Source organism: Mus pahari, chromosome 2 (genome assembly GCF_900095145.1).
Source record: "Mus pahari chromosome 2, PAHARI_EIJ_v1.1, whole genome shotgun sequence".
Classification (NCBI taxonomy): domain Eukaryota; kingdom Metazoa; phylum Chordata; class Mammalia; order Rodentia; family Muridae; genus Mus; species Mus pahari.
In genome coordinates, this window is record NC_034591.1 from 5,154,558 (window position 1) to 5,171,075 (window position 16,518).

Below are 16,518 nucleotides of genomic sequence, written 5' to 3' on the forward strand. Positions count from 1 at the left end.
GAGTGCTAGGATTAAAGGCGTGTGCCACCACACCCAGCATGTGATCATAATTTAAAGACTGAAAATGGTTTTATAATGTTAAGTGTAGCATTGTAGTCACAGTATTTGACAGTATGCAAGTGATACCTCCCAAGTTAGCATAACACCATGGTCACAGTATGCAAGTACACACAAGTATATACACCATGATGTCACTAAAATCAACAATACAATGATTTTTCTTTGCCAAATACTCCTGTTTTGAAGTAAATTACATAAATTACTGTGGATGGATTTAGAAATCTAATAAAGTATAGCTGTAGTTCTAAATTAGAAATAATGTAAAACAGAAAGCTAGATCCTCCAAGCAGGATCTAGCTTGGATAACCTTTGGTGTGTATTTATAGACACCAAAATTATCTAACTTTTGTGAAACTAAAATGAGTTTTAACACGTGACTATAGTTGTTTTAGAACCTATAATAATATGTCATGTTCCAATAATTCCAATGTTATCCTATGTATTTTGACACAATCATTTCACAATATGGTGTGAATATATGAATTACTAAATAATGCCAATACCAGTTATCATTTGAACATCCACCATGTGCTAGGTACTATGATGGCTATTCATGGTGTTTACTGCATTTAATTCCCCAAACAACTTTTCACTATGTTACTATTCCATTGTGTAAGTCAGAAATCTACTGAATTTCCTATTTAACCTATTATCTTTTAAGGCAGGCGTTTAACTCAGGTTGGCCAGGCTAAGCTGTGCTCCTTCAGCTAAACACGGGGTAAGAGAAGCTGAATAATGTCTATGAATATTAATTTGAATAAATTAATTGCTTTCCAGGAATTCAGTGCGGAAGGCACACATCTATGGCATCACTTTTAGCATCTCACAAGCATTCATGTACTTTTCTTATGCTGGCTGTTTTCGATTTGGTTCTTACCTAATCGTGAATGGACATATGCGATTCAAAGATGTCATTCTGTAAGTAGCTTTGAAACTACTAGGATTGTTTTATACTAATCCTATAATAGGGCTTTAATAGGCTTATGCAAAAGTGTGCCATAGGGGAGGAAAAAAAAATCAACCTTGCAAAGATGAGATCAAGGAGTTCAGTTTCCTGGAGCTGTTATCCTGTAGGCACAGAAATCGGATCTTGTCACTGCACCAAGCAGAGTATCATCATCCCAGTGGTGTAAAGTTCACCAAGCTTGTGACACTGATTGCAAAGCATGAAGGTGTATGTGAACCTTTTCAGGGCAGAAGTAAGCAGAGAAAACTGTTTAAATGCAATTAGGAAGCTGCTGGAGATAGTGGAGTCAAATCAGGGTGGGATTAAATTTCTATAACCAAACCACGGCCCTGACAATGAGATGGGAAGTCTGCCTAAAGTCTGGCAAACCTATTATTTTCCCTAACTGGCAAGAGTCAGGGGTCAAGGGTCTGTCTTACATATGTGGACACCCAGTGTTGCCTGCATTATTTATTATGGGGCTACCCTTTGCTAGTGTCTATTGTTGGAGGGGGATTTTGTTTTGTTTTGTTAAAAAGCCATTAGATACAGATACATGGGTTTATTTCCAAGATGTCTGCTGTATTCGCTTGGTTTATGTGTCTGTTTTTATGCCAATACAATGCTGTCTTAGTTACTGAGGCTCTGTAGTTTGTCTCAAAACCAGGTATTATGATGTCTTCAGCTTTTGCTCAAGATTGTATTCTATTCTTCTGTGTCTGATTTCCTAAGATTTTAAACATGTTTTATAGTTCTGTAGATAATACCATTAGTATTTTGGTGGGGACTGGGTGCATTAAATCTTTAGTTTGCTTTGAGTAATATGAACATTGCACAACGTACTTCCAACTCATGAAGAAGTAAGAATTTTCCTTTTCTTATTCTCTTCAACTTCTAAAATCAGTATTTTCATCACAATGGCTTTCCATTCTTTGGTCAAGCTTGTCCCAATGCTATTTACTTATTTTTGTAGCTATGAAAAATGAGATTGACTTGTAGTTTTCAACTCTGATTTTATTTATACAGGTCTGTTTTTGTTCCTGGCCAATCTAGTTAAGGTTTTTTATTTTCTTTTAATTTTATTGAAGGACTAACTCTGTTTCATTTATCTTTTGTACTTCTTGTTTATTTTGCTCTGATCTTCTAACTTTGTTTGTGTATTATTATTATTATTATTATTATTATTATTATTATTATTATTATTTAGTGTATATGTGTGTGTGAGTCAAAGAAGAGAGGGGGAGAGGAGAGAGACAAAGAAGAGAAAGAGAAAGAAAGAGACATATGTATTTGCCATAGCACATACACAAGTATGGAGGGCAGGGAATGCTTTGGGAGTCTTATTCTCTTCTTCAGGCTTGTGTAACACACCATTTTTCCCACTAAGCCATGCCCTGGGCCCTTATTCTTGCATCTCTCCATCCTTGGAGTGCATTCTTTAGGTTGTTTGAAGATTTCTTCTTTTGATGTTGGCACTCACTGCTATATAGTTTCTTCCCGGTATTGGTTCTCTGCAGCCTGCATGAGAACCTCAACACTAGGCTGTGTTCCCAAATGCATCTGTTTCAGGAGACTGACTTCATTTTTCAGTTCAATAGTAGCCTACTGTTCATTTAAAAGTTTTTGTTCAGTCTCCAAGCACATACAACATTTCTACAATGTCTTTAGTTGTTGGCATCTCCCTCTGTGATTAGGAAGATAAAATTTCAGTTCTTTTGATCTAAGACTAATCTATTTTAGAAAGAACTCCATGAACTGCTAAGAATGTATATTCCATATGTGTTAGATAAAATAATATGTTGATGTATACCTATTAAAATTATTTACTACAGTGGTTGCTATCATATATGGTACAGGATAATCAAAACCACACACTTGGGATGTGGTGCCCTAAACTGAAGACCACTAGCCCTGCCTCTCATTGAGCCTCTTAGGTACTTTGGGCTTCAGGGGTTTTTAGTGTTAAAATGGGTATACCTGGCAACTAAAATGAGTTGAGATCACAAATCAGATTCAGTTGTAAGCCATTTCAGGAAAATGAAAACCTTTGGAGATGTACACCGACTCAGAATGAGCGCCCCACTGCCAGAGGTGAACAGAGGACCAGACCGAGACAGTGGGTCTTGCCTCCCCTCTAAATTCTTGTTACTGTAGTTACTGGAATCTCACAGCAATGTATGGTGGCCTGGGGAAATGACAATTGAAGAAGAACTATGTAAATGTTAGTTAAATGTTTGCCTTTCGACTCTGAACACCGCGGAGCTAATTTGAGCCCCTCTACCTCTCTCCAGGGTGTTTTCCGCAATTGTGCTTGGCGCGGTGGCTCTAGGACACGCCAGCTCATTTGCTCCAGACTATGCAAAAGCCAAGCTATCTGCAGCTTACTTGTTCAGCCTGTTTGAAAGACAACCTCTGATTGACAGCTACAGCAGAGAAGGGCTGTGGCCTGTAAGTGTTCTTTGGGTTAGATGGCTGAGCTCTGTCCTAAAGGTTTTCTTTCTATCACAATGACATGATCACATACTTTGCTTCATGGTGATATTTATGTGGCTAGTATCTCGACAACTTTTTTGCCACTTAAAAAATTTAACACAACTTTAGAAAAGAAAAATAAAGATATACTGAAACAAAATAATTTTGATAATAGCTTAGCCATTTCTACATGGAAGTCTATGCAATATAATTCAGTCACGATGATACAGTTAGCAATTTAGATTTAGACACTGCTGCAGCTTTTCTTAAGCCTCGGAGCCCTTGGCTCAGTGTTAGGTTTGCACAAGTCAGAAACTTGAGTTTCGATAGCCTGTCTTTGTAGTGACTTTTTGTCTAATCAGTACTTACATCTTCATTTTTTATCACAATAGACTTGCTAACCGTGTGAACTTGTACAAGCACAATACCGAATAGGCAATTCATGTTCCACTATTATTGGTTTGGGTAGAGTTTCCTTGTAATAATACTTTTATTTCCAATGACTGTGAGATCAATTTAATTAAAAAAAATTGTAAAAAACTTTTAGGATAAGTTTGAAGGAAGCATCACGTTTAATGAAGTCGTGTTCAACTATCCCACCCGTGCCAATGTGCCAGTGCTTCAGGGGCTGAGCCTCGAGGTGAAGAAGGGACAGACGCTGGCCCTGGTGGGCAGCAGTGGCTGTGGGAAGAGCACAGTGGTCCAGCTGCTTGAGCGCTTCTACGACCCCATGGCCGGATCAGTGGTGAGCACAACTTTCTTAATGAATTGATTCATGAATGTATTTTATGTGATCAAACTAATGGTTGAGGGAAGGTCCAAAACCCTATCTGGTATAATAGCCACAGCCTGTAAACTCTAAATTGGCACCTGTATGAAATAAATATACCAGGCCATGAGGGCAGAATATCACAAAGTATTGTACTAAAAATACAATATAGGACTAATATCTGGTGGTCAGTGGGCCTTTTGTCCTGGTCCAGTATTATTTATTTATTTATTTATTTATTCTCTTATATGTTGCATCCCAAAGGCAGTTTCCCTTCCCTTCTCTCATCTCAGGCCCTCCCTCACACCTCCTATCTACCCCCAAACTCCTCCTCCTCAGTTTCCCTTGAGAAAAGGGCAGGCCTCCCAGGGATATCAGCCAAACATGGTGTATTAAGTTCCAATATGACTAAGTGGCATCTCTCATATCGAGGCTGGACAAGGCAACCCAGTGGAAGAAAGGGGTCTGCAAAGGAAGCAAAGAGTCAGACACAGCCCATGCTCACACTGTTAGGAGTCCCACAAGAAGGAAGACCAAGCTACACAACCAACACATATGTACAGAGGACCTAGGTCAAGCCCAGGCAGGCTCCCTGATTGTTGGTTCAGTCTCTGTGAGCCCCTCCAAGCCTTGGTTAGTTGATTCTGTAGGTTTTCTTGTGGTGCTCTTGACACCTCAGACTCCTACACTCCTTTCTTCCCCTTTTCCACGGGAGTCCCAAGCTCTACCTAATGTTTGGCTGAATCTGTTTCCATCAGTTGCTGGATGAAGCCTTTCTGATGACACTTGGACTAGGCACCAATCTATGAGTATAACCCAACAGCATTAGGAATCATTTCATTAATTTGGGGGGGGGCAGTCATGTTTGTTTCAGTATTAGGTTTCTGGACTATCCAGCCTCCGGGTCCTGGCCTTCCAGGCAATATCAGGACTGGGCTTCCTCTCATGGCATAGGTCTTAAGCTGGACCAGTCATTGGTTGGCCACTCACCCAATTTCTGCACCATCTTTACACCAGCACAAATTGTTGGTTGAAGGTTTTATGGCTGGGTTGGTGCCCCAGTCCCTCCACTGAAAGTCTTACTTGGTTGGAGGAGATGGCTACTTCAGGCTCATTATCCCACCATTGCTCGGAGTCTTAGCTAGGCTCACTCTAATAGGTTCCTGGGAGTTTCCATTGCACTACATTTCTACCTTGACCTAGAAATATCTTCCAATCTCAGTAGTCTCTCCCAGAACTCTCTCCCTCCATCTTCCTGATGTCTGATTCCTCCTGTTCCTGTACCCAACCATAGCCAGTCCACTTGAAATATCTTTCTATTTACCCTTTCCAGTTTCACGAGGTTCCGTTTATTATTGTTGATCTTAGTGGCTGTGCTATTAGTGTACTGTTCAGGGCATTCTCTTGTGCCACGCATTCAAGGTTATTTTCCACTGTCTCTTCTATCAGGTTATGTGTGTCTGGTTTTATGTTGAGGTCTTTGATCCACTTGGACTTCAATTTTGGTGATAGATATGAATCTGTTTGCATTTTCTACATACTGACATATAGTTAGACAAGAGCCATTTGTTGAAGAGTCTTTCTTTCTTTCTTTCTTTCTTTCTCTCTCTCTCTCTCTCTCTCTCTCTCTCTTTTTCTCTCTCTCTCTCTCTCTCTTCTTTCTTTTCTTCTTTTCACTGTATGGTTCTGATTACTTTATCAAAAAATAAGGTGTCCATAGGTGTGTTTTTATGCCAGTACCATGTATTTTGTTTTGTTTTTTTTACTATAGCTCTATAGTACAGTTTAAAATCAGGAATGGTGATAACTGTGGAAGTTCTTTCATTGGACAAGATTGTTTTAGCTAGCCTGGTTTTTTGTTTGTTTTTTGTTTTTTTTCCATATGAAGTTGAGTATTGTTCTTTTAAGGTCTGAAAGAATTGTGTGATGTTGAATCTGTAGATTGCTCTTGATAAGATGGCCATTTTTACTGTTAATCCTCCTCACCCATGAACAAAAGAGATCTTTCCATTCTCTGATGTCTTCTTCAATTTCTCTCCTCAAAATCTTGAAATTCTCATCATACAGGTCTTTCATTTTGCTTTGTTAGAGTTACCCCAAGATATTTTTTTTTTAATTTGTGGCTATTGTGAAGGGTATTGTTTCTCTAACTTCTTTCTCAGCCCATTTGTCATATTTTATATAGAGGGCTACTAATTTTTTGATTGTTAATTCCTGTTATTTTGTTATTGTTGATGTTGGTGTTATTGTTGGTGGTGGTTTGTATGTGTGTGTTTCCTTTCTTTTGGCTTTGCTGTTGTAAGAGTATTTATTTCTGTGTTTTCACAGGTATAGTTAGCCCCCTTCGGGTGGAGTTTTTGCTCTCAGGCATTCTGTAGGGTTTGACATTATTATGGAATATCTTGTCTTCTCCATCTATAATGATTGAAAGCTTTGCTGAGTAAAGTAGTCTGTGCTGGCATCTGTGGCCTCTTATGGTCTGCAAGACATCAGACCAGGCCCTTCTGGCTTTTAGAAGTTGGGTGTAATTTTATAAGTTGGCCTTTATATGTTTCTTGGCCTTTTCCCTTGCCTCTTTTTTAATAATCTCCTTTGTCCTATACATTTAGTGTTTTGATTATTATGTAGCAGGGTGACTTTCTTTTCTGGTCATTTATTTGGTGTTCTGTAAGCTTCTTGTACCTTTATATATGTGTCCCTCTTACAGTCAGGAAAGTTTTCTTCAATGATTTATTTAAAATATTTTCTGGCTCACTAAGATGGAACTTTTACCCTTCTTCTATTCCTATTCTTCTTATGTTTTGTCTTTTCATACTGTCCTAGACTTCCAAAACTGGATGTTTTGTGTTAGAAATGTTTTTAGACCAATGTATCAATTTCTTCTATTGTATCTTCTGTTCTTAAGATTCTCTTTTCTGTCTCGTATATTCTGTTGTTGATTCTTATGTCTGTAGTTTCTGTTCACTTAACTGGATTTTCCATCTCCCTCAGTTTGTATTTTCTTGTTGCTCCCATTTCAGTTCTCAGGTCTTGAACAGTTTTAGTTACTTCATTCATCTTTTCTTAGCTTTCTTTAAGGATTTTATTCATTTTCTCCACTTGTTTGATTGTAGCCCTGGCTGTCCTGGAACTCACTCTGTAGACCAGACTGGACTAAGACTCTAGATCCACCTCCCTCTGCTTCCCAAGTGCTGGGATCAAAAGCATGTGCCACCACCACCCAGCTTTTCCTGAATTTCTTTGATGTATTTATTTTTTTCTATCATCTCCACAAAATTGGTTTTAGGGTCATTTTCTTGTGCTTCAGCTGAGTTAGAATATCCAGAACTTGCTATAGTAAGATAGCTGGGTGCCATATTGCCCTGGTTGCTCTTAATTGTGTTCTTACACCAGACTATAGGCATCTGGGCTAGGGGTAATTATAGGTTTAGGTGTCAGTTTCTGAGTTTATCTTTGTTGGATGTTTTCCCCTTGGTTTCTGGTTCCTCTCTGGTCTTCTGGCCTTAGTGGCCTGTGGTTCTGGTGACAGGAAAGCCCTCAGGTATAGTAGGGTGTCTCCACTGGGATTTTGGGTGCCAGCATTGCATCTGTGGTTCTCTGGTTATGGGAACTGTCATGGCCTCTGGGGTTCCAGATAATGAGAATTGCCTCTGATAGAACAGGGAGCTTCAGGGATTTGGGGTACCAGCATGGCCTCTGGGTTTTCAGGTCTCTGGTGTTCTGGGTACCGGTTTGGCTTTTGATAGAGCTGAGGGCTTCTGCTGAAGTTGTGGGCCTGGATATGGGAATGCTGTTGGAGACTGTTTAGGTCTAAAATCCAAAGCAACCCAAGTGAGCACAAGAGTACATGCAAAGCAAAATCTTTATTTGAATTAGGCAGCAGAAATTTTCAGGTCAGGGACAACAGCACAGACTTGGGAGCTGACTGAGTCTCCAAATATTCATCTTAGTAACTTTTTAAGTAGAAAAATCACAAAACCCATAGCATCTGTGCCAGAATACAGTTACAATTTTTCATCAATCAGGATCATTTGTTCTTTTGTGGCTAGGAAGAATCATTATGTTTTGTAGGACAAAGGAAGAATAAGGAGGAAGCAGGCCAGCCATCTGGAAAGTTTCCAGCCCCTCCAGAGTCTGGGAACTGGAGCTTAATTCCACCTCATGTTCAAAATGGAGTCTAAGAACAAAATGGCAGTCCTTAGGAGAAGTCTCATTTGTTTGTCCCCAACAAGACAGCTGTGCCAGAGGGTGGAGAGTGTTCAGGTGGTGAGCAATGTCTTCCCTGGGGTTCCGGGTACTAGCAAGGCTTCCAATGTAGAACAGAGCTGCTGCCAGAGTTGTGGGTTGGGAAATCTTTTTAAAACAAAACTGAGCTAGCTTCTGGAGGCAGGAAGGAGACCACATCCTTCACTCACAGTAAGAGGAACAAAACAGGAACAAAATTAACATCAGAACCCCTTCTCCTAAAAGCTCTGCTTCCTCTAGCTCCTCACTTTCACTCGTTTCTTCTTTGCTTTCCATTAAATTTTTACCCTGTGTTGGGAGAAAGGAGAAGAGGGGGAAGCTGAAGACTGGCAGCTCTCAGAGAGAGAGAAGAGTAATGCCAAAACCAGCCACAGAGACTCTCCAAACAGGCATGGGCCTGCTTATTTTTACCCCAGTGCCCTCTGCTTTGCCTAATCCCTCTAACTTTGAACTCTGGGTTCTCTGACATTGACTCTCAAACTCTAGCCCAGTCGCATTTGGCTTTAATCATAGATTTATGGCACATGTCTGCCTCCTCGAGTCAAGATTTGTCTCTACCTGATACAGCCAACATGTAGAAGCTGGGACTAGAGAGATGGCAAAGTGCTTGCTGTTCAAGCTCGAGGACCCATGTTCAATTCCTAGAACCTACCTCATGCCCAGACATACTTGGCCAACACAAAACAGACTTCATGTTTGTTTGTTTGTTTGGGTTTTTTTTTAGTTTTTCATGTATACATTTTTGTTTTTGTCTTGCTGCGTGCTGATTTTCATCTTTTTCTTGCTTGTTTGTTTTTGGAGAGAGAGAGAGAGAGACCATGCATGAGAGCTAGGGATATTGGGAGGCTGTGAGAAGTCCGGGAAGGAAAAGAACATGATCAAAATAAATTGTATGCAAAAAAAATTTTTAATAAAAAAGTAAATTTTTTTCTGGCATAGAGGAGTCTGTCTGTAATCCCACACTAGGGAGCCAGAGAAAAGCAGATCTCTGGTGCTCACTGGTCAGCCAATCTAGCTAAATTTGTGAGTTTCAGGTTCAGGGAGGGACTCTGGCTCAAAAAAGTAAGATGGAAAAATGATTGAGGAAGATACCCAACATTAACTTCTAGCACATGCATGTGTAGACATATGCATGTGTGCATGCATGATCATGTGTATATATTCATGCATGCAAATACATTAAACATAAATATGGGGGGGGAAGTTTAAAGCCAGCGGCTTTCACAGAATAGAGGAACAGGGACCATCTTCTCGACCCTAGGGATGTACTGCATTACCCATCTGCTGCTTTCTTTTCCTGGTATGCCTAGGAGAGCAAAGAGAGTCAAGGTCATTCTAGAGACAGCAGATCTGAGTGTCACATTTTGATGCAAACTTCCTAAAACCAGACGGCACAGATGCCTGGTGGAGGGCAGATAGAGACAAAAGACATGTTGAAAGACTTGGCCAAATGTGTTTCAGTTTACCATCTAGACCACAGCAAGAGAGGCTTGTCATAAGAGTCTCTCTGCTAACCATGCTCTCCTTCAGCACGTTGGCATTAGACATGAAGCTTGGCATTTCACAGCTGCAGGTACATGCTTTAACAGTCCTTTTCTCAACTCAATCACTTGTTATTTAGAATTGTTTCCTTAAAAAAAAAAAAAACCTTAATAGTTTGTGGATTTCTGTTTTTAAGCTCCTAGATGGTCAAGAAGCAAAGAAACTCAATGTGCAGTGGCTCCGAGCTCAACTGGGCATTGTGTCCCAGGAACCCATCCTGTTTGACTGCAGCATCGCAGAGAACATTGCTTACGGAGACAACAGCCGGGCTGTGTCTCATGAGGAGATTGTGAGGGCGGCCAAGGAGGCCAACATCCACCCCTTCATTGAGACGCTGCCCCAAGTGAGTTAAACTCCGAACTTCTCAGGTGAAATCAAGGCAGCCTCATTTTTATCCCTGAAGCCATTCCCAAAGTTCTTGCAATAGTCTTGTAGCTAAGGAGCTGGTGTGTCTGGGAGGTGACACTGGCCTTGATGACAGGATGTTTCATCACCTTCAGGCCATGAGACACGAATGAGACAAGAGTTTTCTAGACTACACGTGCACTTCAGTTTGGTGCTATCCATATGCTACTTCCCCACAAATGTATGCTTTTGATTTTGAGAATATAATAGATTCACACATCATTGTGGGGAATACACAGATTTTATGTTTTCTTTATCTAGTCTCCCCTAATGTTAACCTCATTCAGAACTATAACACAACAGTAATTCAGGATGCTGACATCCAGACCAGTTTACTCGTGCTTGTGTGTGTGTGTTTCTGCACAGCTGCAGTAGAGCTATGCACCCTGGGCAGCTGCAGAATCCTGTGTATCCTGTGCAGCTGCTATACAGCTGTGCATTCTGCGCAGCTGCAGTGCAGGTGCACATTCTTGTACTGACACTGAAGATACAGAGCATTTCCATCACATGAAGATTCCCTCGAGCTACCATCCTTCCATTCATATACCCCTTCCTCCCACTTCAGTCTCCACAGCTCTGGCAACTCTAATCTGTTCTCGGTTTGTACCACTTGCCATTGTAGAGACAGTACATACACATAGGATGTAAACTTGCATGGCCAGGTTCTCACGCAGCACAGCTATCCTCTTATTTGCTGAATGACATTCCATGCATGGCTAAACCACAGGTTACCTTTCTCCGAGAGAAGCTTACTACAGTTAATCTAAATTTGAGGTTGTAAATTCCTAAATACTGATATTTACATAAATCTAGGTCCTAATATTTCTGGAATAAATACTCAACAGCAAATCATTGAAACATATTCTAATTGTCTGCTTGTTTTACAAAACAGTACACCAAAAGACTTCTTGCAACTACCACTTACAGCTCTCCCAGCAAGTTCTAAAAACTTCCCAGCATTTAATATGGCTATGAGGATTTTTAAAAAGATTTATTTATTTATTTATTTATTTAGGCTACACTGTAGCTGTCTTCAGACACACCAGAAGAGGGTATCAGATCTCATTACAGAGGGTTGTGAACTGGGATTTGAACTCATGATATGGAAGAGCAGTCAGTGCTCTTAACCACTGAGCCATCTCTCCAGCCCAGCTATGAGGTTTTTATTTGCAACAGTTTGGTAGGAATATAAGATACATCACAGTGGTCCTCATATGCATTTGCTAAAGGGAAAGTGAAGTTCCTGTCATTTATTATGCATTTGTAGCTATATAGCATCTTTGGTAAAATGTCTCTTTATATTTTTTAAAAATTTCTAGTTTTTTTTTTTCTGTTGAGATTTGAGTCTTTTATTCTAATTACTTTTAGATATGGATTTTATGGTATGTATTTTTTTTCTTCAAGTTATAATTTGGGTTTTTTTTTTCTTTTAAGCAGAGGCTTAACAGAACAGAACTTTCAATCTTAGTGAATTTATTTTCCTTTCATGAATCTTGTTTCTGATGTCAAATCTGTCACAAAGTCTACACATTCCTGTCTGGAAGATGTTCTCTATTTTAAAGGAGTATAGTTTTACAACTTACCTTCGAGTGTATGGTCCATTCTGTGCTTCATATTACTTGAGCCCTATATAATTATGGCAAGATGACTTCCATTAGGGAGAAGGTAGAGGTACTTCATTTTATGAATTCTTCCAGAACTCAAGGCAGAAGAGCTTAATTGCCCCCCCTCCATTCTATTCTGTTGGGAATTAAAAGCGAGTCACACAAATATATGACTTTAAAATTTTCTGTGATGTCTCCCAGTTAACCTCTGGTGGCTAGGCAGTGACTGAATCAAGTAGTGACCACCGCAGGAAGACTTTAACTTTCGCCTTTTGACCTGATTTTGACAATGAACCTTAGGAGATGAATTCACATGCTGCACAGCACCCTGAGCTTTGCAAAGAAGGCAACTAAATATACATCTGTCATCCTGTTCTCTTCCCAAGCCTGAAAGCTTTCCTAAATGCAGTCTCCTAAAGTATACAAAGCTTTCTTTCCTGTATTTACCTCCTCTTTTAAAAATTCCTCTTCCATCTTGTCTCCACATTCCTTCCTTCTCTTTTGTATTGTTTTTACATAATAATCATAATTAACATTTAGGTAGATATTGATTGCTAAGCTATTAAAAGAGAATAAACTAGTTTTTACATGGATCAAATAACCACTTCAAACTGAAAACAAAAAACAAACAAAAAAACCCTTTGTGAGTCTAAGCGGTAATTCCACGGAAATCAGACTAAATGGTATTCATGTTAATGGCAGGAATCTGAAATAGCTCAATTTCTTGCGACAGAATACCACTAAGATCTACAGGCACTGTATTTTAGTTCAGTTTTAAGGGCAAATATTCTATGGAATTGAAAATACTTTACTGAAAACAATATCTTATAGAAACATCTATCGATTTTAATTCTTTTCTTGTAAAGACAACTGTCTTAAAACTGTATTACCTTTATTGATGACTAACTTGCAGAAATATGACACAAGAGTAGGAGACAAAGGCACACAGCTCTCTGGGGGCCAGAAGCAGAGGATTGCCATCGCCCGAGCCCTCATCAGACAGCCTCGGGTCCTACTGCTGGATGAAGCCACGTCAGCTCTGGATACTGAGAGCGAAAAGGTCTGTCCCCACCTGTCTTACTAACCCAGCAGAGAGTGATGAGGAAAGCTGCCATGAGGAAGGCAGACACTGGACTTAGATGCGATTATTTTGAAGTAATAGAATGTGTATTTCTAAAAAATTGCACATATATTTCTAAACATAAAAGAAACATTCAAAAGGAAAAATGCTGAAAAAAATCACAATTTTGATATATTAGTTGTAATAAAAAACTGAAAAGGGCTTTTAAAAGGAACTTAAGATGATATTGGCAATTAATTAGAAAGTTTCAACAGTTTTGAGGGTCATTGGTATCATGGAAGCCCATCTCTGTCATAATTACAAAGCAAAACAAACTGATGTGGGGTACAAGGGCAGCCATGTAAAATACACATGCCTAAAGCCATGTTCACAGAGATTAGAAAAAAGAATTGTGATAGTTGATGCTACTCAGATGGTAAAGCTTTAGAAATTCATCAGACTTGTGACTGCAGTTCTCAGTACAAAGCTCTTGTTGGGCTTTCAACAGGTTGTCCAGGAAGCGCTGGACAAAGCCAGGGAAGGCCGCACCTGCATTGTGATCGCGCACCGCCTGTCCACCATCCAGAATGCAGACTTGATCGTGGTGATTGAGAACGGCAAGGTCAAGGAGCACGGCACCCACCAGCAACTGCTGGCGCAGAAGGGCATCTATTTCTCAATGGTCAACATCCAGGCCGGCACACAGAACTTATGAACTCTTGTTACAGTATATTTTTAAAATAAATTCAAATTGTTTTTCACTTTATGGCATGTAAAAGAAGTTTCTCGTTGGAGTTATAAAATATAGATCTATCCTATTCCACATCAGTTTAAAGTTCAGCCTTGATGCTTGTGCTACAGCATCTGAAACTGGAAACATGGAAGCAACATCTGCCTGGACAAATGTGACCCTACCTTGCCATAATAGAAGAATTACTACAGTGTGGCTCTCTCTCCCTGAGCTGTCAGCATCCTTCAGAGAGACCAGGCAAATGCATGGGAAGCATTAATAGAAATCCCAAATGAGGACGAATTCCCGTGGTTCTAAATAGGTAGACATGTGACAGGATGAAATGGGAACAAGTTTCCAAGTACAGAGGAGAATTAAATTAGCATTCTGAATCCCTCTACTGTGGAATAGAAGGTGTTGGTTGTCATGACCATATGGACTGTTTATTTTCTTTCCTCAACACATTCAATCCAACACATTAATGGGTTCAATGTGGTATTGTCATACTGGAATGTGCAGCAGCAGATCCAACCACCCTTTCCCATCCCCTCACATTCCCTCCCCAGTCTTTAGTAGACATTATTCTGTGTTCAAGTGTTCACATTTTAGCTTTGCATGGACATGTAGTACCCATCTTTCTGTCTGGCTCATTTTCCTTAATATGTCCATTCCATCCATATTGCTGTAAATGTTGACTTCATTTTCCTGGTCTCTTTTCCACTTGTGCTACTGGAGATCAAACTTAGGGTAGGAATGCATTCTAATGTAGCCGTCCAGCGGCCACGGAGAACTGGGTATACCTGAAAGGGAGGCTGGGAATGAGGCAGGCGAGAGCAGAATGAAGCCAAGATAAAGGTTCTCTATCAAGACTCAAAAGTTTAATTTTCAGCTCTGCAAATATATAGGGGAAAAGCCCAAAGACCCATCCTTTGTTTCGGCTGGGTTGTGTTGCTTTGTTTCAGCTGGATTCTGTTGCAAAACAAGCTCTGTAGCTCAGCAGGCAGCCTGCTGCTGTAGGAAATTGCAGGTGGTCAAGACAGGAGACTTTCACCAAGGTCAGAAAACTCCACCCAGGTCTGCAGAAGACCAACTGTGGCAAACAATTAAGGTCTGATCAGCCTGCTCAGGCTGGGGGAGGGCACGTTCTAATACTGAGCTAAATGCCCAGGTTTCTTCCTTTCTTCCTTACGACTGAATAATATTCCACTGTTAAATACAGCACATTTCTTTATGGATGTATCTATTGATGGACATCTAGGCTGTGTATCTTAACTGTTCTGAATACTGCTGAATGAAACACGGATCTGTGGGTATGTATTTTGCACACTGTTTCATTTGCATCTCTGTTGCTGTGGTAAAACACCAACCAAAACAACTTGTGCAAGAGAGGAGTTTATTTGGCTTACAGGCCTCACTCAGTCCACCTAGAAAAGGCACGGCCGGATTCTGGAGACAGGACCTGAAACAGAAGTCGTGGAGGAAATCTGCTTACTGCTTTGCAGTCTGTACTCTTACAAGGCTCAGGCCCACCTGCCCAGGGGTAGCTTCACCCACATTGGGCTGGGCCCTCCCACATCAATTATTAATCAAGCAAATGCCACACAGACATGCCCACTCACTATTATAATGGAGGCTATCCCTCAATTGAGGTTCCTCCTCCCGGTGTGCCAGTTAGCAAGCAAAACATAGCCACCAGACATGCTCACTCCATGTCCTGTGGAGATACACTCAGAAGTGGGTTGGGTGGATCATATGATTTGAGTTTCAGCTTTTTTGAGTAAAATCTCTCCGGTTCTCCATAATCCTATTAGTAAAATATAGTCCTATCAACAGTGCATGAACATTCCTTTTCAGCTGCATTTGTAGTGTTAATTTTTCTTGATGTTCTTAGACATAGCTGGAATGCTGGATTACTGATATTTTTTCTGTTGCCATGATAAATACCATGACCCTTCCTTCTTTCATTTCATACAATCAGTGACCTTGTTCTGCATTGCTACAAACTTCTCCCTCTCTTTTCATAACCTACACACACAGACACACCTACCTAGATTCTGACTCTCTTTAGGACTCTCTAACGATCATCATAGCTGTTTGTTCACTGTTTACCTATGGAAGGAAAGGATTTATTCCAAGCTTATAGCTCTATATCACACTCTATCATCAAAAGAACTCCAGGCAGGAGCTGAAGTTGAAGCCATGGGGGAATGCTGCTTATTTGCTTGCTCTGTGTGGCATGCTCAGCCTACCCACTTGTAGTAAGCAGGACTACCTGCTGAGGGGTGGAACTGTCCACAGTGACTTGGACCCTCCCACACTAATTACCAATCAAGAAAATGTAGCACAAGTTTGTCCACAGGCCAGTCTGATAGAGGGCATTTCCTCAGTTGAGGTGCCCTTGTCTATGGCTCTAACGTATGTTGAGTTAATGTTTAAAACAAGTCAGCACAGAAAGGTTGAGAAAGGTCATTAGACCCTTTACCTGAGTGTCCAGCCTCCCAAGGGAGTTATATGCAAATATTCTCTGACTACTGTCTTGGGGGAGGGGCTAAGGGATATAGGTGGGAGAGGATGAAGGGAAGGAGCTCCTTCTACACAGCCATGGGAAAGCCATCATCCCTGCCGAGTGCAAATTCTTCTAGTGTGGCTGCTTTAAGGTCAACTATGCACCTGCCTGGAACCGCT

At 40.5% G+C, this 16,518-nt stretch overlaps 1 protein-coding gene across 2 annotated transcripts in view; it reads left to right on the forward strand.

Moving 5' to 3' along the window:
- Positions 1-15,304, forward strand: part of LOC110316212 (phosphatidylcholine translocator ABCB4) — a 60,657-nt gene extending 45,353 nt beyond the window's left edge. For both annotated transcript variants that reach the window (XM_021190322.2, XM_029535479.1), the window contains 6 exons: positions 838-978; positions 3,298-3,454; positions 4,026-4,223; positions 10,171-10,377; positions 12,957-13,103; positions 13,612-15,304. In XM_021190322.2, coding sequence (XP_021045981.1) covers positions 838-978; positions 3,298-3,454; positions 4,026-4,223; positions 10,171-10,377; positions 12,957-13,103; positions 13,612-13,818 — 1,057 coding nt within the window. In that variant the 3' untranslated portion in view covers positions 13,819-15,304. The remainder of the gene's footprint in view (positions 1-837; positions 979-3,297; positions 3,455-4,025; positions 4,224-10,170; positions 10,378-12,956; positions 13,104-13,611) is intronic.
- Positions 15,305-16,518: the final 1,214 nt, after the last annotated feature.